Below are 23,632 nucleotides of genomic sequence, written 5' to 3' on the forward strand. Positions count from 1 at the left end.
TACATATCCAATGAACGTATGGGCAGAATAAAGACTGATATAGCGATCACCAGATCATGGTATTCTGATTTGGGTTTTTGGACTGCTGCATCTGTCATTTCCTTTTACTAAAATTATCCTACATGTGGTGTCATTGGAGGTGGTCAGTAACGAAGAATTTCCTCTTCTTGAGACTACTCAAAAAGGTTTTGCTTCCTCCCATTACTCACTCAACTGATTATGATTGTAGAATACTTCTACTTCACAGTTTCAGTTTTTTTAGGCAGAACTAGGACTACAATACTTGCTTTTTTACTAAATTGAAAATACCCACTTCTACTTGCACTCCAATGGAAATTTACATTACTTCAACTTCTACTTGAGTACCAACGATGAATACTATGACTACCGTACATAGAATAAATATAAACAAAAGCGGAAGTAAAGAAAAAGCTTCAGCGTGCTACACTGTATAATTACTGTAGTGTAGCAAGGCGATAATTGCGCTAACCAGTGTGGTAGTCAAGTACGCAATATTAATAAATATGACGCTAATTGGGTTCAAATAAAAAATTTATCAGAGAGCCATATAATATCATCAAAAGAGCATATGGTACTACATGGCTCGCCCAAGCCTGAGGTTTCCAACCTCTGTCAATGATATAGGGTTATAAAGTTAGTAATGAAGTATGATCTCTCATGTACCTGTCCGTGATGCCAAGTTTGATCTCTCGACATGGATCGGGTCCAGACAGTGCTTGTAACGGCGTCTCTTTGCTCGACGAAAATCCGCAATTGACTGACTTGCGAACCGTACATGTAGTACCAAAACGAGACGCACAGGCCTTCGCTGTCGTAAGCGGTCACATCCGGACTTCTGAACTTAGCCGGCCCTTCGTCATCGACAGAGCCAGTGATCTGATCGACGTACAGATCGGTGTACATGTAGTAGCCCTGCACAGTAATTCACATGTGAATGGAAAGACATGGTACTGTAAAGTGTGCCACAGTCACCTGAAAATTAATGGCGGGAATACAGTTACTGTTCCAAAGTTGTTTCTTTTTAATAACAAAGGGAATGGATAAATGAATTGGATACCAACTGACCGTTACCACTGTGGATATCTGTACATGCATCCAAACATATGTTTATCGGTTGGCCATTTCCATGTAGGTTTTTACTTCAATTCATGTATAAATGTGAAAAATTTTAAATTCTTGTTTGGTATACGAATACTTGAATCGGAATCAAGTGTTAATCCCCATTCTACTAATAGGTAATTTATTTTCGATTTTATTTTCCGTTAGTGGAATCCTTAAAATCTCGATTCGTCGTATCACAATATCTGAAACATGCTGTAGGCTACAATGCTTTGAACTATAACGGAAATGGCATCTCTGTGAATTCGTGTTGAAGCCACAGCATTGTCAGAGTGTACAACAAACTATGAATTTCTTTTCAGATCAGATAATCTTTAATGTGATGTAGAACTGGCGAGATTTTATTTGGGGTTGTAAAAAGTTACATATATGAACTTTTATCGTCATTCAACCATAATCAGTGACTGTTGGACTTGGTATATTTGATACATGTCTTATTGCTTACACCTGTGCCCAGTTGCAGCTGTTCTAGTTTATTTCACGCCAAAGCATAGCAGTGGCTGCAAAGCTGTTCAATTAGATTCTCTGGAGTTAGACAAGTGCACCTTGAGCTAGCTGTCATATCTTTTGAATGTCCGCTAAATGCATTGGGTTTATCAGTCAAGGTGCCAGTTGGGCTAAATTCCAATATGCGCATATCTGATTACCATGGTATTACACAGAATGCCAATAATTATCTCACCTCTGTGCTGAGCGTAGTGTGGTCAATGTGTACACTCCCTGATTGGCCTTTCGCTCTGGTCCAATTCATGGTGTTGTAGATATCGTTGGACCATCCGCACAGGTCCGAACTTTCGAAATCACAGTCCCAAGGTGTGGGCTCAGGCGTCGGTCCGTTGATGGGAGGAATTGTAGGTACTTCGGGTGCTACACATAGACTTTGAAGGACTTCGATATCGTCCAAAGCTATGTCACCTTTTGCAAAATGAATAGATTAAAATTCACTTTCAGCATGATTGTGTTTGAGAGGGGTTCGTTTCAGATAATATGAGATTGCAGCTAACTCCAGTATGGCAGACAAATATTATATCTCAAATATCTCAAAACAACTTAATTACCTGAAACTACGGGTGTGGTTTAGTGATAGTTTGACGGTGCTTGTAGCTGAAGTGCATCTAATCGAAATCCGGACGTTTCCAGCCCAAATCGAGCTGACAGTTGTCCGAGTACTTTACGATGTAGATTACACATAAAACCACACTGATGAGCTTGTGTCATATTTTGATATTGTTATAATTTCAAAAGACAGAATTGGGTCAACATGGCTTTTTAAGACCAAAGCATGAAGTCAGTGCAGTGTATATTTCACAATGAGCAGACAATTGGCCGTCTACAACGATAGACCTATAAAGTAGGCTACAAGCTGTAAAATGTCAAATGATAAGATCACCGACAGTGCAAACATTTACGATACAAACGAAATGCAGGTTGCAAAAGAATTTTGATTTTGTGAACATTTTTAACAAAATTTTGACAAAATTCTGGCCTTTTTTTGACATGTAAAAAAAATTGCCTTGGTAATGAACCAGTGGTTCCCAGCAAGTGTGGTATATGGATTGAGTAGCAGTGTGGTGAGCTATAGAGGTATTGCAGATCTGCAAGTAGGTTTTGTTGAGCTAAAATAGCATTTAACGCATCATTAGACAATCAACTGATTCTGCATTATTTAAAATCATTACTACAAATACCTTAATCATAGAAAAACACATCAGGTTCTAGGGAAAACGATTTATCTCTTCAATATGGTGCTATGACGTCAATAAGGTTTATAACCACTGCACTAGCTCATTCAAGAAGAAAATCTAGGTTTTTCATAGATTTCATGCATAGTGTGAGTGAAATACTGTACCATATTTACAATAAACATACCTGTGTAACCGCCTTCTCCAGTAATACCCTCAAACACCAACATGAACGATTGGTCGGAAGACACATTCACCGCTGCCGGAAGCCAATAGTCGCCTTTATCGCCACTCATTTTCCATATGGGACCTTTCAGTTCCAACGTGCTCTAAGAATAATCAAGTTGCGATGTGAGGCACACAGCGAATTCTTCAAGCATATATCGTTATCGCACCTGCTGATCGACTGCAATGTACACGCTGAGGTCTGCAACGCGCTCACCGAACATGTGGTAGAAGAAAGTTAAACACATTTCCTGTGTCGGTCTGAATACCTCGCTCATCAGCCAGGCTTTGTCGCCACCAACCGAATGCGTTGGGCTTGTTTCTATAGAAGGGTACAAAATTCAGTACAGAAGGCGCTAAATAGATCTTTTATATTGGCAGTAGGTGTAGGACCAAGCCTACAAAGGCCTTAGAATTCTTCAAGTATTCCAAATGAAACAACTGCAGAAACTCATTACTGTACCCACCCATTGAATGCGAACTTGGTTCAATGACACATACATTCAATGTAAAACTCTTCGAACTAAAGTGGGATTAGTTAATGTAAAGGGTGCTATCTCAAAAAGTTGTAGCAACGTCAATACCTAAACAACTTGAGGTGAATGTTAACTTGCAGAAGTTTACCATACTAGTGATGCACAATAGAGTTTAAGACACACAAGTATAGTGAGTGAGAAAATGCAAAAATAATTGTGTGAAATGCGGTTAAACGTTCATAAAGCTCAAGGACATATGTTGTAACAAGCCAAGTGAGTTGGTACAATCTTCACGGCAGCTACCTAATACCAGTAGTTAAATTCATGGAGTTTATAAGCAATAACAATTTGACACAAGCAATAAACAGTTCTGAAATAACAACAATATAATAGCAATAGTACCTAATCCCAAAAAATTAACTTCATTAAACTAAAATCTTATCGACACTGATCCACTATAAAGTATTATATGGAAGTGAGTATGGGAACACCAAAAAAATTCACTGACCTATATACAGATAATATCCTGTGTTCGATTGAGTGGTGTGATCCAGCAACGGCCCAGTACCGACGCTACCAGTTTTTCCCGTGTTCCGTAGCCAGTCGAAGTTATCGTAGTCTGCAATCCAAGGATTTGTAAGGATGTGATCGGAGTGGTGGGTGGTTAGTACTCATGTAGCAATGCTTCTATAGGTTGTAGTTGAGCCAAAATTGGTGTGCAGCGTTTATTTAGGAAACCAAACAATTTTATCAAATAGAATTGGAAAAAAAAGTTATTTATGAACAGCCCTATTGACCAACTATATCAATGAATAGAAGTTTCATGATGAGCTGATCCATTCAAACCTGGGTTCTCAATGTTAGTCCATGTGCAGAAGCCTTCTTCAAACGAGCAATATCCTTTCGGAGGACATTCGCCGACGTCAGTTCTCAAGTCATCGATGGTAATATCTCCAGTCCACGAAGATCCAACCTCTCCTTCTATCACAATCTGTGCATCGAAGCGTCACGTAATATCATGTCAATATCAATCAAGAAATTATGATCGATTTGCTTCCTCACAGGTTCGGTCATCATGATTATGCCTGTACAGAACAGTCTGCCTACTAAATAGACTTAGTGACTACATTTTTTGAAAAAATGTGTCATTGCAGAATGTATGTTAGGTAGGGTTACCATATGCTCTACTTTAGGAGGATTTGCATTTGATTTTTCAAGAAATCGAAAATGTCCTTCAAGGACGCCCAAATGTCCAGTAGTCGATTTGCAAAAATGAGCTTTTTAGTCAACATAACAGTATAACTGCGGAAGTCGATTTACCAAAATTGCCTTTTTAATCATTTTTGTAGTCAACAACTTTATTTCCAGTCAAAAATTTCTTTTCGATTTGTAAAAAGTGTCCACTTTTCCCGATCTCAAAATATGGTAACCCTAAATTGTTTGGGAATTCAGATAAAAGTATTAGGGATAAAAAAAGGTCATATATCATAAAAATATCTACATATCGTAATATAGATAATGCGAGTATCTTGAATTTGACTGCAGAGCAATCATTTATTATCTTAACATTGACCAGGCGTTCATATGTTAGCAAAAATAAACTAAAGGCATTCTTGAAAGTTCAACACAAAGTATTCTACCTACTTTTCAAATATGAGCATCAGCCTAAAAAAGTAGATTTAAAGACTATGGCCGGGATTTCAATTATTGATATTTTATAGGCTAGATATGGATTTGCAAATGAATAGTCTATTAAATATGCGTCGGTCAATATTCGTCAATATTCGTCAGCCGAAAATATTTGGGTTCATTTCAATATGAGTATACTACCGAATTGTATGTTGAAGTTCTGTACCTCCAAAAAGTTCTTCAGATATGGATTTGAAATTGAGAATGAAAATAAATCATAATTGGATTATAATTGACAAGTTTCAAATGGCTTCAATAAAATTAGGAAAATAGATTTGAATGCAGACATGATACAAAATGAAATCTGAAAATTTCTCCTACTTTCACACAATGGTTGTGGATTAAATCGTTGAATATTATCCGAATTTAATCAGCGGCGGCATTTCACCTGGAAATCTTCTTGAAGACTAAATCGAGCCGAAATCTGTCCGTATCGCCACAGATTACCCTGGTTGTTTGCCTTTTTCCAAGCCAGAAAAGCGATGGACAGGTCTTGTGACACAGGCTTGATGTAAACAGACAACGATCCAATGGTACTGCCGTACATATGATACCAAAATCCAAAGCAATGTCGAGACCCTGCAGGGTAGACTTCGCTGAATAGCCGAGCTTTTTGGCCTTGAACAGCAGGTCTGTAAAATATGGTCAAGAAGTACTTGAGCATCAGAGGCGCATTTAAACCACGTGAGATCTATCATCCGCAATTACCAGTGTGTGATTAATACCTCAATTGAAATTGTGTCATCACTTTAGTTTGAGATAAGAGTTTACTATAAAAGTAAGCATTCAAGTGCTTGTAGGAAGCACAGTAAACACTACACTTTAATAGAAGTATGTTTACTTTACTGCTATTTGTTATCTAGAAGTATGTTTACTTTACTGCTATATGTTATCTAGAATCAATATTATGTAGAGACAACGTACTTGTTTGATGAGGGTATGATCAGACTAGTTGACCTTGAAGGTCGTATCGATCATTCATATCCCATAGCCCAAAACTGTATTGTTTTTTTCTTTCTATGTGATTACTAGGGAAAGTTTTTGCTACTTTGCAACTTTTTTACAGCTTCCTAGATACTTGGAATCTATGTAGGTCTACTATGATGTTTGGAGGGATTTTATGGAGCAACTCTTTGCAACTTTTCTCTATTTTTTATACCCAATTTTTACTGCAACTTTTATCAAATATTGCGTAAAAACGTAAAGGAGTGATTTAAAAACATGCTATAAAGATAAACTATTTCTAGTACGGTTGTATTCTCTTTGATTTGCATAACAAAGAGCTATGTGATGGGTTAGCTGCATCTAACTATCCGTGACACAATGGCTTGCAAGCAAGAAGTTACTCCTGCTCCTGCCTCAACTACTCCTGCTAAGCACGACCGTGCCCTAACAATATGCTAATAGATCGTGCTATTAATTCTGTCGTTTAAATTTGAGATATTTTCCCATTTCACGATCGCCCAGGCGAGACTACTGAAAATAATATTTTCACTGGGTCACCTTTCTAAGGCTATTGATTTTGGTAAAGTCGCCTAGTGTGAGTTTTTCTGCAACGCCTTGGGTCAAGTACCTAAGGGGTTTGGGGTGTGTTACTTGACTTTTTTTAGTAGGAGGGGGTTATCGCCATGCTGTTTGACTTTTGGGGGGATATTATTCCCCATTGTGTAATTTTCTTGCTGTGTACCGGGAAAAAATGTAATTTTTGGGCGGTCTCGCTGGAATGTCGGTGAAATGGCAAAGTAACAAACTTGACAGCTCTGCAGGAACAAGGTTGAACAACGGAACCTTTCGGGTATCTCATACCCTGCTAATTAAACAAAAATTATAAATGCAACTTTTCACTGCAACTTTTGTCAAAATTAAGTGCAACTGTCTCGCGATTTTAGTGCAACAAAAACTTTCCCTAGTGATTACTGTTTCTTTATGTTTGTGATGTATTTCGATTGGGTGAAAGCAAAAGTCTCTATCATCAAAAACCAACTAATTTGACTCTTCAAATTATCAATACTATAACGTAGCCGACGACTTACACTGAGGTTTCGATGTAGGCGTAAAATCCAGTTTCAGTACCGCTGGTGTGATCATGTGCCGGGCCTGTGTTTGAAGAAGCTGTGCCGTTTCTGCCTCGATACCAATCCATATCATCTGTCTTATCTTGCGTCCAGTGGCAGAATCCTGAGTTGAAGTTGCACGTACCCTGAAGGCAAGAGAGAGAAAGAATCTTTATTTGCCAATAGCATAAATTTTACTAATGCAACTGGGTGAAATGTGATACACAGTTAACTAAGGTATAGATGGTAGACTTGATATACCAAAACCTTCAAAGCTAAGCCACACAGGCCAGAATCATCCTACTAAGAACTCATTACCGTTAAACCTTTAGATTAACTAACTATAATGCATGTTGAGTAGAAAAACAAAACGAAAAAGCAAAGCAAGAATTGCTAATCCAAATTAAAATCTGAAAAAAGAAATCACACTCACATCAGGATCACACAAGCCCGCGACCAAGCTGATGTCGTCCAAGGCTATATCGCCTGTCACTTTTTCTCCCACTATTCCTTCGAATATCAGCCTACTAGGGCTGAACGTTTCCAAGGACCTTGTCCCCTTTATCCATATATTAGCTTGTGGTCCGTGTCGGTTCCAGAGATGAATCATGTCCCCGGTGTTGTATTCCAGGTATACGTTGAGGTTGTCGATGGATTCGCCAAACATATGGTACCAGAATCTGAAAATGGCAGATATGCAAAATGTGAGGAAAACAGAAATTATCAACTGAGGAACAGCTCCTTGAGTGACGCATTTAAAAGTGCTGTTTGAATCGTTTGGCTGACAACTCATTGTGGTGAACGATATAAATTGTTTCGAGTCATGCATTGGTATTTTCTATTGGAATCAATTGTAACCCAAGCTTAATCTCATATAAACTCCTCACTTAATCTGAACCAGAACACATTATTGGCATTTGTCACTCATCATAATTGGCCCCCCAAATAAAGTTGAACCTAACCAAACTAGAATTTGTCGTCCCCCAGATAATCATGGTCGAAATTGTCAACAACGTGAAATATTGCTCGAAGGAAATGAATTGAAATCGAAATACATGTCACTAAAACAAACACTATTGTCATTTGTCAATGCTGTCAATCAAATGAGTTGTGACTCTGTTCGGCATTTACAGAGAACACATAATTTGTATTATTTTTGGTAGGATCCCATTGCTGCATATTTCAATGTATCACACTTTTGTGGTGTTTTGAAATGAACAAGTTATATGGGGTACAGAACTTCAGAATAACACGAAACAATAACTTCATTTAACATAATATACATAATATGAAGTTATTGTTTTGAAATGATGAAAATATTATTAAGCTGAAACTGATACTGAATGCTGTTCAGATATTTCGACACTTCATAGAATTGCAAGCTTTTAACTGGAGCTCGAGCAATTTTTGAGATAATAATTGTAAAACCAATAAATACCACCATCAACGATTACCCCGATACATTCGGCCGATATTCAAAAGATATAGCATCTAGCTTAAGGGGCATTTTCAAAACTTTACAGCATTTTTTTGAACAACTTTACATCCATTTCCATGCTTGAACATGAAATAACCTAGAAAGGTACCATCCGGACACCAGGAACCCCTTAACACTAGAACTACCAGAACTTCGAACTACCTAGAACTACATTGTGACTTTTTTGACGCATGTTAAATTTTCTTCGATTAAATGCAATCAACGGAGCTTAAATCAGCACAAATCTCAACAAATGGCATCAGAAACCATGGTTTATTGCGCTCACAGCTACTTGCCATATTTTAGACATACCTTAGTGCAATAATTATATAACAAATCGCCGTTTTTGGGTGTAACATATAACTGTTGTTCTGGTGCGCATTTGGTAATTGAGCACGCTCTTTAAAAATTTGGAGTAGGTTCCAGATCCACTTTAGCCACATCACCATTCTTGGTTATTGCTGGCATATCACAAAGCTTATCAGATAAGAATTGCATAATGCAAGCTCGCAACTAATCCTCGATTTGCATATTTCTATAGTATCGGCATTTTGCAAGTAGAAGATAAATCACAATCTAAGAAAACATGCAAGGACCATCGTCGACTTGTGGGTACCCTCATAGAATACTGCCTTGCAACCTGGCCAATTATATTTCCCTAGTTTTGTTTCGTTATAACATTTAACCGTCACTGGTTTCTTGTTTGTGTTGTTTCTGAAGGAAACAGTTACTTCCGGTTGGAGTGAACTCAATAAATATGTGTACAACTTCGATCTCTACACTGGCATCTCGCCGTTACGCTTATCAACAAGATGATAGCTTTGAAAAGTGTGGCTAAATGAAGCTGCCTGTGTTCCTTCTGGTCCTTGGTAGCTTCATGCAACTTTTGACAATAGTGTCAACTGGGACTTCGTTTGCTTCTCGAAGCATATACAGCCACATTCACGTAACATTGTTTCAAGATGGATTACATCGGACTCTTCACATTACTATGCTTGGTAAATGTATAGATTATAGATGAGTTGTCCTGTCCTATCTTCGCCTAAATATGAGACGCCCTGGTACAAATACTTAGTAGCAGCATCGTCCACCATCTGACATTTACCCCAATTATTTGCTGGCATTGCGACCATGTAATCAACGAAAACAATATTATCTTTATCGAGTCTACACCTTTTTTACTCCTTATGTCAATAGAAAGCTCATGACTTCCATAAACTTGTTCCTCGAGAGGGTCTTACTAAACATAATGCACTCATGCCCTAAGTCCTCATATGCATTCAATTTACAAAATCCAGCTCCCTCTCCCCCCGAAGATCCATCTCGTGGACCAGAGCAAAGGCCCTTTGCCCTTGCACAACCCTAGTATATTAGTATGGACAATACAGATGTCGGCTTGGTCTAATGGTACATTTCAAATGTCATGTCCTGTAACACGCTGAGCTTCAGAAATATAATATTACAGAGCTTTGGTAACTCGGAATGAGGAAGATCCAAAGCCTTCTATTACAAGGGATGTTGTTGCCAACACAGATAGACCAAGTTGATATTAACAAAGTTCTGTTGTTATAAACGACTTTTCTGCGTTTAGTAGATACATAACCACTTTCAATAATATGAAACTGCGATGCCTTGCGGTAGAAAAACCGTAATACGTCAAAAAGGCCACTCGGTATTTCTAGGTAGTTCTGTGTATAACTTTTTTACTTGTACTAGATGGGCGATGAAAATCATAGGTAAGGTGGCCTACATAAAATAAATAAAAGTCAAGAAGTTTCAGACGAACAGCTTAAGATATGACTGAATGCCAGCTCTTCAAAAATGAAAATGCGTCAAAAAAGCCACTTGATCGTTCTAGTGTTAAGCTATAGGAAATACATCAATAATAATTCACAAATATGGTGGTAACGTGGGAATTATTTTTACGGTTAAAGTCAAATTCATCAAGTAGTCAGTAAATAAATTTGTGAATTATTGACGTACGTAAGACACGCTCCTTCAGACATTGGGGGAAGCCATCCGGAATAGATGACGGCCGCTTCGCCTGGTAGTCTGGGGCTAGAAGCTTCGATATAGATATAATAATCGTCGCCCGTTGTGTGATCTCCAGATGGCCCAGAGTTGTCCGTCGACGTGGGCCCTTTCCTAAGAGTCCAATCGAATTGATCTGAAACAAGACACGAATAACTAACTATTACCGGAAAGTGCCTTTATCAGTTTAGCGCCAGGGCCAATAGTCCAAGTCACACTGAATTACATTAATCAAAATCATGCTTCAATGCTTTTTTGCTTTTAACACTGTCATTTCGTGCAACAGTATTCTATATAGTAATGTAATAGATGTGTTATGTGTAGGGTTACCATATTTTGAGATTGAAAAAGGAGCACACTTTTCTCAGACTCCAAAAGTTACTGAAGCTGAATAGGAAACCGTATTTTTTTCCGATATGACTACCGCGTAACCCGCTGTCTATCTTTTACGCCAAAATTTAACATCCATTGTGGTCTTTTTGAGCATTTTAGACTAAAAAGGAGGACATTCGGAAGGAGGATGGACATTTCTTCAAAAACGAGGACATATCCTACCAAATGAGGACGTACGGTAACCCTAGTGATGAGGGAGATTTTTGTTTTGTGACTAGGGGGAAATTTGGGGTTTGCGGACGGCTTGCAGATTTGCATAATGATTCAAATGATCCGACAAGATAGCGTAATGGTGAAGCGTCCGTCTTTTTGATCGGTAGGTCGTGGGTTCGATCCCCAGCCGGGTCAGACCAAAGACCTGATTAGTAACACTGGTATCCATGACTTCCATGCTTGGCGCTCATGCATTACTGGGTTAGCATGGACGGGTGGTGCATGACTTAGAAAGTCGTAAAGGCTATATCTGCACTTCCTTGTCAAGCGGCATATGCACATCATGCACTCATGGTATGCATATGCACAGATCGTATGTATGTGTATCATGAGTCGGTGTATATGCCGCAAAAAACATCAAGGACAAAAATAAACTACGGTACGTCCTTTCATTTCATCATGTTTTTAAGATTAAGAATTAATGCTTTAGGCCTATCAACATCACAGGCCTGAAATATCGTTGTACTCCATTATTGCACTGATTCCAGCGTAATCATATTCCTATTTTCAGAAGTGGCCAACCGAAATTGCTTTTCAATTAAATGGAAAACTAATTTCAAAACTAATTTCGAATTTACAATATAAAAAGAACTTCTTGGAGGTACAAAACTTCAATATACAATTGAATAGTATATTCATATTGAAATGAACCCGAATATTTTCAGCTGACACTCGTCAGGGGTAATCGTCAGCAACTAGTAGAGAAATGGAGAGAACATTGTATATCAACAATAGTATCACAAAATATGACGTCACCAGCATGAAATTTCGAATAAGAGAGCGTTAAATGTATTATATTTAGATGGTACACAAACTGCTGGTGTATTTCGATAAAAGTCGGCCCCAGCCGAAAATAATCGGGGTCATTTCAATATGAATATACTATTCAACATAACAAAAAGGTAAAAGTAATTCGTTTTGGTTAAAGACTTTAGTAAAAGTGGAAGCAGCCTGAGAACATATCCAATTGAGTAGGTAGTGCAAGTACGCAGTACCTACTTCAGTACTCTAAACAAGTAGAAGTAATTCGTTGCTGACCGCCGCTGGTCATAAACACAAAATTTTGACACAGTTGGAAAAAGTTATAAAACCATCAGTGACTACATTGACCACATCAGATTGTAATCAAAATCCAATGGTAAAATTACCTTCGTCACTTTGCATCCACGAACATATGCTACCCGAGTAAAATGAACAATCAGCAATACTGAGCTTGTACCCAGAAGGGTAGGAATCAGCAGGAGTCTGTTCACATCTTGCGTTATCCGTGTATCTGATGTCGTCAATAGCGATCATCCCACCAGCTGAATAGCTTGTTGAACCGCGGATAACAAAGTTGAACTCAACATTGCTCGATAACGTAACCTGTGTTCACGAAAAAAGAAAATTGCTACGAGTTTGCATACGAAAACCTCGATGCTCTAACGAGAATATTGTATCATTATAGATGAAGGTAAATTGAATTCAATGGAACAGTACTGCTTAGTGAACGTAAATATATTCGCAAGTAGTGGCGGCAAAGTAATTATAAGCAGGGTAATAAACCAGTGTAATAATACAATTGGAAATATATCCTGAAAGTACAACACTAGCACTAGCATAAAAGAATGGAAAAGCAATAACAGACATATAGTGCAAATGGGGTTTGTTGTCTGGAACACATAATATTTTTACAGCAGACGCAAAATCAAGAACTTAAGTAAAATCATGTTCCTAGGTATAAGTGTGTAATAACTTTGCTGAACAGGTTTTCAGAAAACACACATAAGGTAGTCAAGTTTGAAAATTTATTCTAAAACGGAAGCGATGCCGTTGTTTACTACCATATTCACCAAAATCAGTGTTTCTTTAATCAAGTCCTCTGTGCTTTAGGGGCTGGAACTCTCTACAAGTAGACCTCAGAGATCTGCCCGACCATCTATTTAAAAAACGTTATCGGAAATATATATTAGATGAGTATACTGACTAAATGCTGATAATGAAATGACTGTCTTGTGTTGTTAAGTACCATGAGATTTGCTACTGATGCAGACTCAGTTCTGCGCTGTGTTGTTTATATAGCTCGATGTATCCTTGTAAAAATTTATCTCTGCATTTCTTGCAGTTTTGTATATCTATTTTCATTTGTTATGCGCCGTTGATTGTAATGTGTTATACTCCTTCAGGTGGCGACTGTGTACTAAGGCCTTGCGGCCCCTCGTCGTCATCCTGGTCAGTACCGGGTTTTCGCTGGTATGACAAAATAAATGATTAATTGATTGATATATCAATATTTTTGGGCAATAGATACATCCTAGACAACTGGGCGTCTATTGAAAGAATATTTTATGCGGAAATGGCTTCAAATAAGTCGAGTACAGGAAGTATGGACAAACAAAGATGCCAGAAACTGTCACCTTTGTACATTATCTCACTTACATCATCAGACTAGCATTAGCATGTGCAATTGTACATACGTCTGGATGATCTTTGAATAATTATTTATAGGAATTTTGACGTGAACTGCTTAATGAGCAATACGAAAATCTCTGAAAGACGGCAATGTTCAATTAAAACAATTGATAACCACTGATCCCGTCAAAGAAATTTCCATGGTAAAGTAAGCTCTATTGAGATAACACATTGTTTCGACAAATTTTAATGATAGGAGTATAAAGAAAATGAGTAGGCTACTATGCCCTAATGAAGCTACCTGTCCATTTTCCCAACCGTTAGTTGGATTGTATCCTTGCTCCCAGAGTACGTAAGTCTCTGTCCCATCGTAAATATCATGAGTTCCTGGGATACCTTGAGACATCCAAACGCCTATATCCCCGGTGCTCGAACCGCCGAGATAGTACCAAAAACTGAGGCAGGCCGTTCCAAACGTAGGCACCATGTTGGTTGATAGTAAATTGGCTACTTCATGGTCACTAGCCCCCAATCGTTGTAGGTAGAGATAGTGTCCCTGAAATTGACCGAAACTTGGTGTCAACGGGATATATTTTCAATGACAAGCAGGTAAAGCTCTTGGTGTTCGTTTAGTTGCTTCAGCGCTTCAAATCCTGCAACGCTTGTGCACAGAACAGATCTCAAATTGATGATAAATGTAATGAAAAGAAGCTTCGCCTTAAAGATTACATATCAATATGATATAAACACAAACAAAACGATGAACCTATCGATTAATTTATTTGTACCAATTCGTTGGGAAACGGAATCTTATCAATGATATATACAATATATTAGGATTCTACTACTGAAATATAAAATGATTACTCCTGGGGTGTATAGCCTCTTTGCCTGCTAGTGTCATAAGGGCGTGAACAGAGTTGTGACATCGTTAGGAATTGGTAAATTTGGAGTCACACAATAATGCTTGAAGAGTTTCTCGGAGGTAAAAAACAATGGTATCACACAACAATCAAATTGAATGTCATTTACCTATTCAAAACGGCCGACTAAAATGGAGCAGTGCGTTGGTTTGAAATTACCATACTTTCGACAAGCTCGAAACACAGAATATATTTCGAAATATAATATATATAATACAACATCATTCATAACGTAGAGCGCAAAACTTGAAGGATGCACTGAAACAGTCGGATTTCTCAAATTGCACACTATCACCCGCGTCACTGGCAAAAGGCATGCAACTGTGACTTGGGTAATGGAGCCTCACGCTATTCAAAGTTGAAGTCCTAAACTCAGCTGTGTTCCATCATCAACACTCAAAATTCTATACTATCAACGTAAGATTGCTCTTACTTTGTCAGTCCCTAGAGTATTATCAATAGGCGGTGCAAGCAGTGGGTCAACAGCAGATCCAGAGCCGATTATCCAGTCAATGGAGTCCTGCTGCTTATCGTTTACGAACGTGCACAATCCCTAAAATTTAAAATGTTCACATTCGATGCAGTTTATGTCATGACATATTCGGATACCTTCTCAAAGTCGCAAGAGGCCACAGCCTCACAAGCTCCAGATGTGGTAATTATGACGTCGTCGATGGCAATGTCTCCGTAGTAGGTTTTGCCTATTTCTCCTTCAAATACCAACTGGTATGGCCCGGTGTTGATGTAGGTAACCTGAAAGGGGGTTCAATGACAATGTGTGCGTACAGACGGACAGTCAGTAGACATTTGATCAGGACAGATGTCACTTGAATGAAAAATACAAAAAACAAAAAGGGGAAAAAGGTGTTGAAACAAGTTCTTCCGAATTTACGTCAACTAATATATTCATGATAATCCCAGGCCACTAAAGTATGCTCTTCATGCAAAATTTCATATTTTTAGTGCTTATAAATCAAACGCGAAAACTACTTACATGTACAATGTGCTTACACACAAAAATGTTCAATTGAAATAGTTACATGACTGTAAGTAATTTTTGTATTAAACGAGTGGTACCCATAATTTTTCATTATGCAAGCTACTTGGAGTGCAGGGGTCGCCAACTCAAAACGGGTCGCGGGCCACTTATCAAATTTTGTAGCGGCCGCGGGCCGCATGAATTCAATATTGATATAAAATTGGCAACGTTTTAAAACTCTACGACAGTACAACGCTGTGCTACCTTACGTTGGCGATGGACATAGTGACCAGTGACCACATAAGAAGTAATATTTTATTGAACTAATACAAATACAACAAAAATTGTCATCATCAATTTCATTTTAATTGTGAACTCTGAGCTGTGCTCGATACATGGAAATGCTTTTCAGCGACTAAGGAATCGATATTGGGGTTAGTAAGATACGTTACTAGCGGAAAGACCATCTCCCGTAACGCTTGATCTTGTTGGGAAGCCCTAAGCCAGTGGTTTCCAAACTTTTTTAGACACGCCCCCAATTATGATACTGAAAATTTTTGAGATCTCTTTATAGTCATATCGCAAAATGCAACCAGAATGCTAGCAATCCAAACGGATAGTTTGATGGCATGGAAGGTTATGACTGTTGATAAGAGCATTATATGAAATGAACTTCGGACTATACACAGAGCAATGACTATGAATTTGAGGTGAAGCGCTCGGAGTGCGAAACAATTTCCAGTTGACTGCAATTCCGCACCCCTTCAAATCCTTTCACGCCCCCATACAGGGTCGTGCCCCCCAGTTTGAGAGTCACTGCCCTAAGCCTTTTTCTTAGCGACTCGGTCTTGGCATTGTTTGGGCCATTGTACGTCGAGGCAATATGCGCATTCATATCAGCTGATTCTCCCTCGGTAGAATACTGTTGCCATCTCCAAAGCCGTTTCAGCCAGCGAAGAATACTGATGTTGGACACAGAAAAATAGCTTATTTTGAAACAATCACAACCATATGTTGAAACTGTAGTCGATTTCAGCATTTCAGAATGGTTTTCTTATCTTTCTTCCGAAATCTCAAATTAAGTCATGGGCCGTGAGTTGGTGACTCCTGCTATAGTGAAAAGGTTCTACCTACAGTCCTACACAGGCAAATGATATGAGTAAAGAGTTTTTACCAAAACCCAAGCTAACCGGCAATTGGCACAGGTGCGTAGTAACCTAAATGAGAGAGTGTATTCAAAAGTCATTTGATTGGCCGTACTGTCTACTAATGATTATATCATAGGTAATAGGCAAATGTAGATATCTTTTGTGATCCAATCAGCTAATAATAGCTTAGCAATTGCCTGGTAGATTTGCGTGTTTGCCCCATTATGAATTAGAAGATATTATTTAATTATCGTATCAAATTCGAAGCTTTTATGCAATGAAATACCATCAAAACATTAGAATTCCACTTGAATCTGAATGCGTCTCATCACTATTACACGGAATTATCGATATTCAGTGGATCTTGTAGAAGTCAACATAGCAAGTGGTATTTAATCATTTAGTTTCAGTACCTCCATGTAATATTTTGAACACAGGTACAAAAGTACATGGCATGATATCCAATCTAACCTGAGCAATACGCCAACCGTTCCCTTGATCACCGGACTTCATCCATATAGGATCCGTCAGCGTGACCGTGTCACTTCCAGTAGGCATCCCAAACAATCGAAGATAGCCAACGTCTTGTCCATACATATGGTAGAAGAAGGTAATGCATTCGGTGCCGCCGCCCGTTGTAGAGTATTGGGTGAAGGAACGGCTTATGATACGAGATTTCTCCCCGACTACCCTGGGGCTTGACGCTTCGATGTACATGTATCTTCCGTACTCTGTTCCATATGTGTGATCGTAAAACGGTCCTGAATTCACAGTTCCGGTGCCTTTTGAAAGATTTTTGTGGTTATGATGGGGTTTCTCACACTCTCTTATAACATAAACACATTATTTTGTGATCAGTTTTATTTGCTTTCAATTCCTGTTCTGAGTCAAGTGTACCTGTTTGATGCTGGTGTGATCAGACTAGATGACCTTCACGGTCTTATCGATCATTCCTATCTAATACCGAATACTATGCACGCATATTTTCTGTACCACCATCACTGCCGTTTGTTATGTATTTTGGTTCGATGAAAATAAAGACTCTCTCTCTCTCTCTCAAATAACGAAAAATCTTCTATCTGAAAATGATTCTTCACAAACCACCATGGCATAGTTTTATTTGTCCAAACCTCCAAAGTTATTGTAATTTTTATACCTCCTGAATTCTGCAGCCAATTGAAGTCGTCAGTAGGATCTTGCGTGTAGCCGCAAGCTAAATCGTCTTCAAAGGTACAGTATAGGTCAGCGTCGTCTGGTGCTGGACAGAGTCCAGGCTTCATTTCAATATCATCAATGGATATGTCACCATAATAAGAGGCACCACGGACACCTTCGAAAACGATCTGTAAAATATGTACACGGTCAGAGATACTGTGCAATATCAAGGATTGCATCTTTACAAAGGGGTAGGATGGTTTTGACAGTTACCGTTACCTCTTCTACTACAACCTTTATAAGTAATGCCTGTATGGGATAGAGGAACACGAAGAGATTTTGTTGTTGTCGCCATTCACAGCTATTACGTTGCAACTTAGCAAGATATAACAAATATTTCAAAAGCTTCAAGGCTCATAAACATCTACGACTTTATGCGGCATACACTATGGGTTTAAAGAATAACACTAGTACAGAAAATTAGGGATTCCTTTTCTATATTTTTGATAAACTTCGAAATATCAATTTCAAAGTTTTAGCTTTCTAATGCATCAGTCTTATCATATATATCGTAAGTAATATTTACTCTGTTCTACTAATAGTTGAGGCATGAAAAAATTACTTGTGACTGATTCTTTATTGAATTGGAAATTAGCGTTTTGAGTATTTAATCATTGTGATGCCATGCATGGAAAAACACAAAACAATGCCGTCTCTTCTGTAAGATGAAAAATACATAATTCTTAAAATCCAAGAATATAGCACATTAGTCAACTGACGAACATGATGTTGATAACGGTGTTGCATATCACTCTCGACTTTACAGAAACTACGTTTTAAGGAAAACGCGCAATCTGTTGCATCATGTCAGACGCTACCAAGATACAGACCGGGCTTTAACAACTATTGTGTAGTGAAATTGTACTTATCTAAAAATATAACACTTCAGTATAGTCATTAGAAGACTGAAATGACTTTCATTGATACGCAACGTAGGAACCAGTACTCAAATTATTGTGTCCAGACAATCACGGGAGTGAAAAATAAGCTACTACAATACCCATGCCCATTATTGGTGAAACATTTACCAGTGGTGAATCAAAGCCAAAAAATTTTGGGTTACCTGATAATCGACGTCACTTATGATATCAATAATGGCCGGGAACCAAACATTGGCCAGCGATCCTTCATGAGACCAGATCACCGTTCCATTATTGGTGTCAGTTGTCTTCTTCAAATACACCGAAAGAGTATCAATTTGACTCCCGTACGCATGATACCTTAAAAAGGTATAGTGAAGAAGGTAAGCATGTCATACATCGAGTATAAGTTCAAAAAGATTCACCAAAAATGCAAGCAAGAGCCCCTAGTCGACGGTCCAATTGCACTTGTCAACCATGCGAAGTCACCAGCTTCGTTATCCGAAGCTTCTATGTACATGTAGTATCCGTTAGCATTGCCGAGGGTGTGATCAAACGAAGGACCGGTGCTTGAAGATGAAGTTCCTCCTTTGTGACGACTCCAATCGAATATGTCAAGTTTGGACTGAAAACAACAGGCAAAGATGCAGTAACCTGACCTAGGGCGTCAAAATTATTCACACATGAGACGCTTTCTTATTATGTTGCTTTTCCTACTGGGTGCGTGTATTATAGAATCGAATAGTGAATTTGACTATTCTCAATCAGCTGCGATCGATGTTGTGTATCAAGGATAAATCATTTTTTGTATGGCCTGATTCAAGGTTGGTGGAGTCGGGGTGTTTTAAGAGAATCAAAATACTGAAAATAGGCAGATATGTGGGTCACACACGATCGGCAACATATTGGCACATAAAATCATTCAAGTCTTTCTAACTTACATCAATCACTTGTGTAATTACGTATTTTCCCAGTTATTTCCTGTGTTGATAAGTGGGATTACAACCTCGAATAGTCAACTCGCACACATATACATACTCTGATGATATCTGTAGTGTCCTAACAACATGAAGGAATCCTTTTCATCAAGTTTACCAGCTATATTCCGAGGCTACAATCCAATTGGGTATTTATGTTGAGTATTAGAGGAAAACCATCTTTTCTATGAGTGGCTCAATTTGGTGTTGAAAGTTTAATGTCCAACAGAGAAGTGAAAACTCATGTGTGGGCCACATTCAATTGTATTATTGCAGTGGTCGAGAACCATATTTGGAATGTTCCCATGGTAGAGTGTCATGAACAGCTGTGTCAGAAATGTGTATTTGTTTGTTTGTTTTGGGGTATTCATGGTGTTTGTCGACTACTATGGTCATTTACACCAGGCCGACATTCCTCTTATTTTTCCGTAACTGCCGACTTATAGCACGGCCCACCTCTAAGCTTTTTGTAAGACACCGCTGACGCGGATGAGGTGGCGAGGAGGAGCCTAGGTAAACCTCCAACACTTAGGTATCGGAATTCGGAAGTCGACCTCGGTCGGACTCGAACCCGCACCCATTGGTGTTGCAGCCGCGGATTATACCACTGCGCTATGTGTATTTGTCACTCCTAACTGATTATATTTAATTAAAGATGGAATATAACTCTCTCTCACCTGTGTATACTGACAAATCCCACTTTCAAAGTCGCAATTGTACGGACCATCCGGAATGGGCGCTCTCGTCGTAGCTTTAGTGGTAGTAGGCGGAGTCGTGGTGTAAATACCTTCGCCGGCTTCCACGGGTTGAACCGAGCACACAAATTGCAGAAATTGAATGTCGTCGATCGCGACATGACCGGTATTTCCAGACGCCAAAACATACTCAAACACGATCTGTAAGAAAAATAATGAAGTATCCTTGCCTAATTTAAAGTATCACAAACCACACCTTATATGGATTGATCGAGCTGTACAATGGCAATGTGGCTTCCAGCCAGGTATCGCCTTGATCTCCGCTGAGGGTCCATCTCAAATCCAAGAGAATCAACGCGCCGGCGTGGGAACTGGCATACACGTTTAGTGTTCCTGTCACAAAAGTGTTAGCGGGTTGAATTTCCAATGTTTGCTGTAGCACGTTCCGAAGTGTCGTAGGTTAGTATGGGCTCCTCATTCCAGCAGATGACAAATGTCGGATATATAATGAAAGAACAATGAAGGGTCAAAAAATAGACAGCAGAATACTGTTATGTTAATAATATTATTACCACAGGTAATCTTAATATTAGATTAACGGACAGCACTCGGTCGTTTCGGCATCCTCCTATTTGTTCATTACACGGCATTGTGTATGTTTCTCATAGTGCATTATATACCCTGAGCTGATGAAAAGACTTATACTGTACTGTAAACGTGTAGTCTACTTATAAGCATTTTCCACAGCAAGTTAAATAAAGAAGTACAAACATTAGATATTTCAAATGTACTTTAGAATTGATGGATTGGTGATTAAATAGAAATGACAGCATATTTTCAATTCATGGAAAGAGTGACATTTTATCGTAGTTTAAATATTTTGGAAATAATTACAACCTCACAAAACATACCTGTACTGCTTCCAGCCATACTGTAATAGAATCTCAAACAATTGGCGTGATTCGCTGGTAACGTGGTGGAGTAGATTTGTGCTTTCTGACCAGCCGTATGACCGATGGAATCTCCCACGTACAAGTAGTGACCTATTACAAAACAAGCAGAAGATAATGAATGAGTGTAACCAATCGCGTACTATGGAAGAAATAGGCCAAAACAGGTTTGGTGAGAAAAACAGGTCTGTCTGAATAAGCTTAATACTTAGGTCAAGCTAAAGGTAAACTAAAGTATAGTACCCTTTGTAAGATTTCATAAATGAAAATATAGTAATAAATACATCTTTAGGAGATAGGTACCAAATGACAGACTTGGTACAGTATCATGGAAAAAGTATCAATTGCCAGTAAATATTCATATGAGATGAATTAATACAGTGTGATTTATAACGAAACAAATAATAAATAAAGGCAGGTTAGGACGATATATATTATGATTTATCAGTACTTACCCAGGTCAGATCCAAATGTGTGGTCCATGATCGGGGCATCAGTCTGGACAGGCTGCTTGCCCTGCCCAACAGTCCAATCAAAGTCAGCCGGTGCAATTCCGGATGCCGCCGATCCCTTTGCATTATTTTGCCACGTACACCTTCCATTTTCAAAGTCGCAATTTCCTTGCACCGGACAAGAGCCGTCTCGCACAAGAACGTCGTCAAACGCAATAATGTCCGGATTTGTAAAGCTTATAGCAGATCCAAGTATAGCTTCAAAGGTGACCTGAAATTGTACATATGAGTATTCTTGATCACAATATTCGCAACATAGCCACACAAAATTGGATGAGATTTGACCAAGTTCTAGGCTGCAACCAACGTACAGGCAATAAGCAAACAAAGCATATCGAATCTTTTGATATAAATTGGATTATATTTACCATGAATTCGATACGTATGTTGATAGTAAAGTGTTGATAAATTCCAGACTCCTATTATTGGCAAACCAATAAATATAATCATATCAGTGGACAAGGTTGCAACATTGGGACTTGTTAGTCACCAAGTAACGTCTAACATACCCAACTGAAAGACAGACCATAAAGTCATATACTGTTGAGGTGAGAATCACCCTCTTTCAATATCTTTCATGTTTTTATTGTAAAAAATTAATCATTCCTCCGACAAGTGTGTCTTAATACACCTCAAAAGACATTAACCAGGCACAAAAATCATAACCTATGTCACGGTAAGTCATAAAAGATTATGAAATATTTTTGGACAGCTGGAATAGTTAAAATTGTAACCGTGACCTGTGATTCTATTACAACTGACTCACCTCAAAATAACTGTTGCTCGAAATCGAAACTTGCGCCAGATTCCACAAGTCGCCCTGCTCGCCGATCATAGCCCAAATCGGGTTTCCGAGATTCAAATCACGTCTCAAATAAGTGTACAACGATCCCACATAGTCTCCATGCATGTAGTACCAGAATTCCAGACAACTCGCGGTGGTAGCGGGTGTCGATTGTAAGAAAAATCGTATCTTCTCTCCCAAACCATATCCTTGCAATGTCGGGACAAACATGAACTTTCCGTATTGTGTTTCGTAGGTGTGATCCGTTTTAGGGGCATTTGGATACACCGCCGTGTCGAGACCACTGCCGTGCAGCCAGTCGTGGAGGTTAGCCGGGTCATTTGTGCCGGAGCACACACCCTCGTCTTCAAAGTCACAGTGGTTGAGCTCGTGCGTCGTACATTCTCCGGGTCTCAAGTACACGTCGTCTATAGCGATATCACCTGCACAAATTAATATGTGAAAGAGATGGACAAAATTAGTACCAGTGGCAGAAGTAGATGTTGCGAGGACCAACTAATTATTTTAGTCATAGAGAGAGAGAGTCTTTATTTTCATCCAACCAAGATACATAAAAAGCAGACGGCAATGATAGTGGTACAGAAAATATGCATGCACAGTATTAGGTATCAGACAGGAATGATCGATACGACCGTGAATGTCAACTAGTCTGATCACACCCGCATCAAACTGGTACACTTGACTCTATACAGTCTGGCTGTAAAAAATGTTAGTTTAAAAAGTAAAATAAAAACGAAAAAGTAAACGATGGTAGCAAATGATCAATAAAGCAATGTCTGGACAAGGTAGGACAACAG

At 38.7% G+C, this 23,632-nt stretch overlaps 2 protein-coding genes across 9 annotated transcripts in view; one reads left to right on the plus strand and one right to left on the minus strand.

Annotated features, from left to right (window-relative positions):
- LOC145446927 (MAM and LDL-receptor class A domain-containing protein 2-like) overlaps positions 1 to 23,632 on the minus strand; it is a 229,516-nt gene that overhangs the window by 153,382 nt on the left and 52,502 nt on the right. For both annotated transcript variants that reach the window (XM_080325301.1, XM_080325300.1), the window contains exons 58-80: positions 22,797 to 23,257; positions 21,974 to 22,241; positions 21,480 to 21,611; positions 20,825 to 20,961; positions 20,551 to 20,769; positions 19,322 to 19,521; positions 19,100 to 19,256; positions 17,978 to 18,164; positions 17,293 to 17,603; positions 15,304 to 15,447; positions 15,128 to 15,247; positions 14,073 to 14,327; positions 12,529 to 12,745; positions 10,727 to 10,910; positions 7,700 to 7,946; positions 7,246 to 7,412; positions 5,601 to 5,844; positions 4,370 to 4,514; positions 4,032 to 4,142; positions 3,218 to 3,369; positions 3,010 to 3,151; positions 1,823 to 2,055; positions 685 to 933 (exon numbers count right to left, since the gene is read on the minus strand). In XM_080325301.1, the coding sequence (XP_080181427.1) occupies positions 685 to 933; positions 1,823 to 2,055; positions 3,010 to 3,151; positions 3,218 to 3,369; positions 4,032 to 4,142; positions 4,370 to 4,514; positions 5,601 to 5,844; positions 7,246 to 7,412; positions 7,700 to 7,946; positions 10,727 to 10,910; positions 12,529 to 12,745; positions 14,073 to 14,327; positions 15,128 to 15,247; positions 15,304 to 15,447; positions 17,293 to 17,603; positions 17,978 to 18,164; positions 19,100 to 19,256; positions 19,322 to 19,521; positions 20,551 to 20,769; positions 20,825 to 20,961; positions 21,480 to 21,611; positions 21,974 to 22,241; positions 22,797 to 23,257 (4,682 nt within the window). The remainder of the gene's footprint in view (positions 1 to 684; positions 934 to 1,822; positions 2,056 to 3,009; positions 3,152 to 3,217; positions 3,370 to 4,031; positions 4,143 to 4,369; positions 4,515 to 5,600; positions 5,845 to 7,245; positions 7,413 to 7,699; positions 7,947 to 10,726; positions 10,911 to 12,528; positions 12,746 to 14,072; positions 14,328 to 15,127; positions 15,248 to 15,303; positions 15,448 to 17,292; positions 17,604 to 17,977; positions 18,165 to 19,099; positions 19,257 to 19,321; positions 19,522 to 20,550; positions 20,770 to 20,824; positions 20,962 to 21,479; positions 21,612 to 21,973; positions 22,242 to 22,796; positions 23,258 to 23,632) is intronic.
- Positions 1 to 23,632, plus strand: part of LOC145446931 (armadillo repeat-containing protein 8-like) — a 393,366-nt gene that overhangs the window by 92,903 nt on the left and 276,831 nt on the right. The gene's annotated exons all lie outside the window — the stretch shown is intronic.

Source organism: Botryllus schlosseri, chromosome 9 (assembly GCF_051294905.1).
Source record: "Botryllus schlosseri isolate E-star chromosome 9, Bs_hap1, whole genome shotgun sequence".
Lineage (NCBI taxonomy): Eukaryota > Metazoa > Chordata > Ascidiacea > Stolidobranchia > Styelidae > Botryllus > Botryllus schlosseri.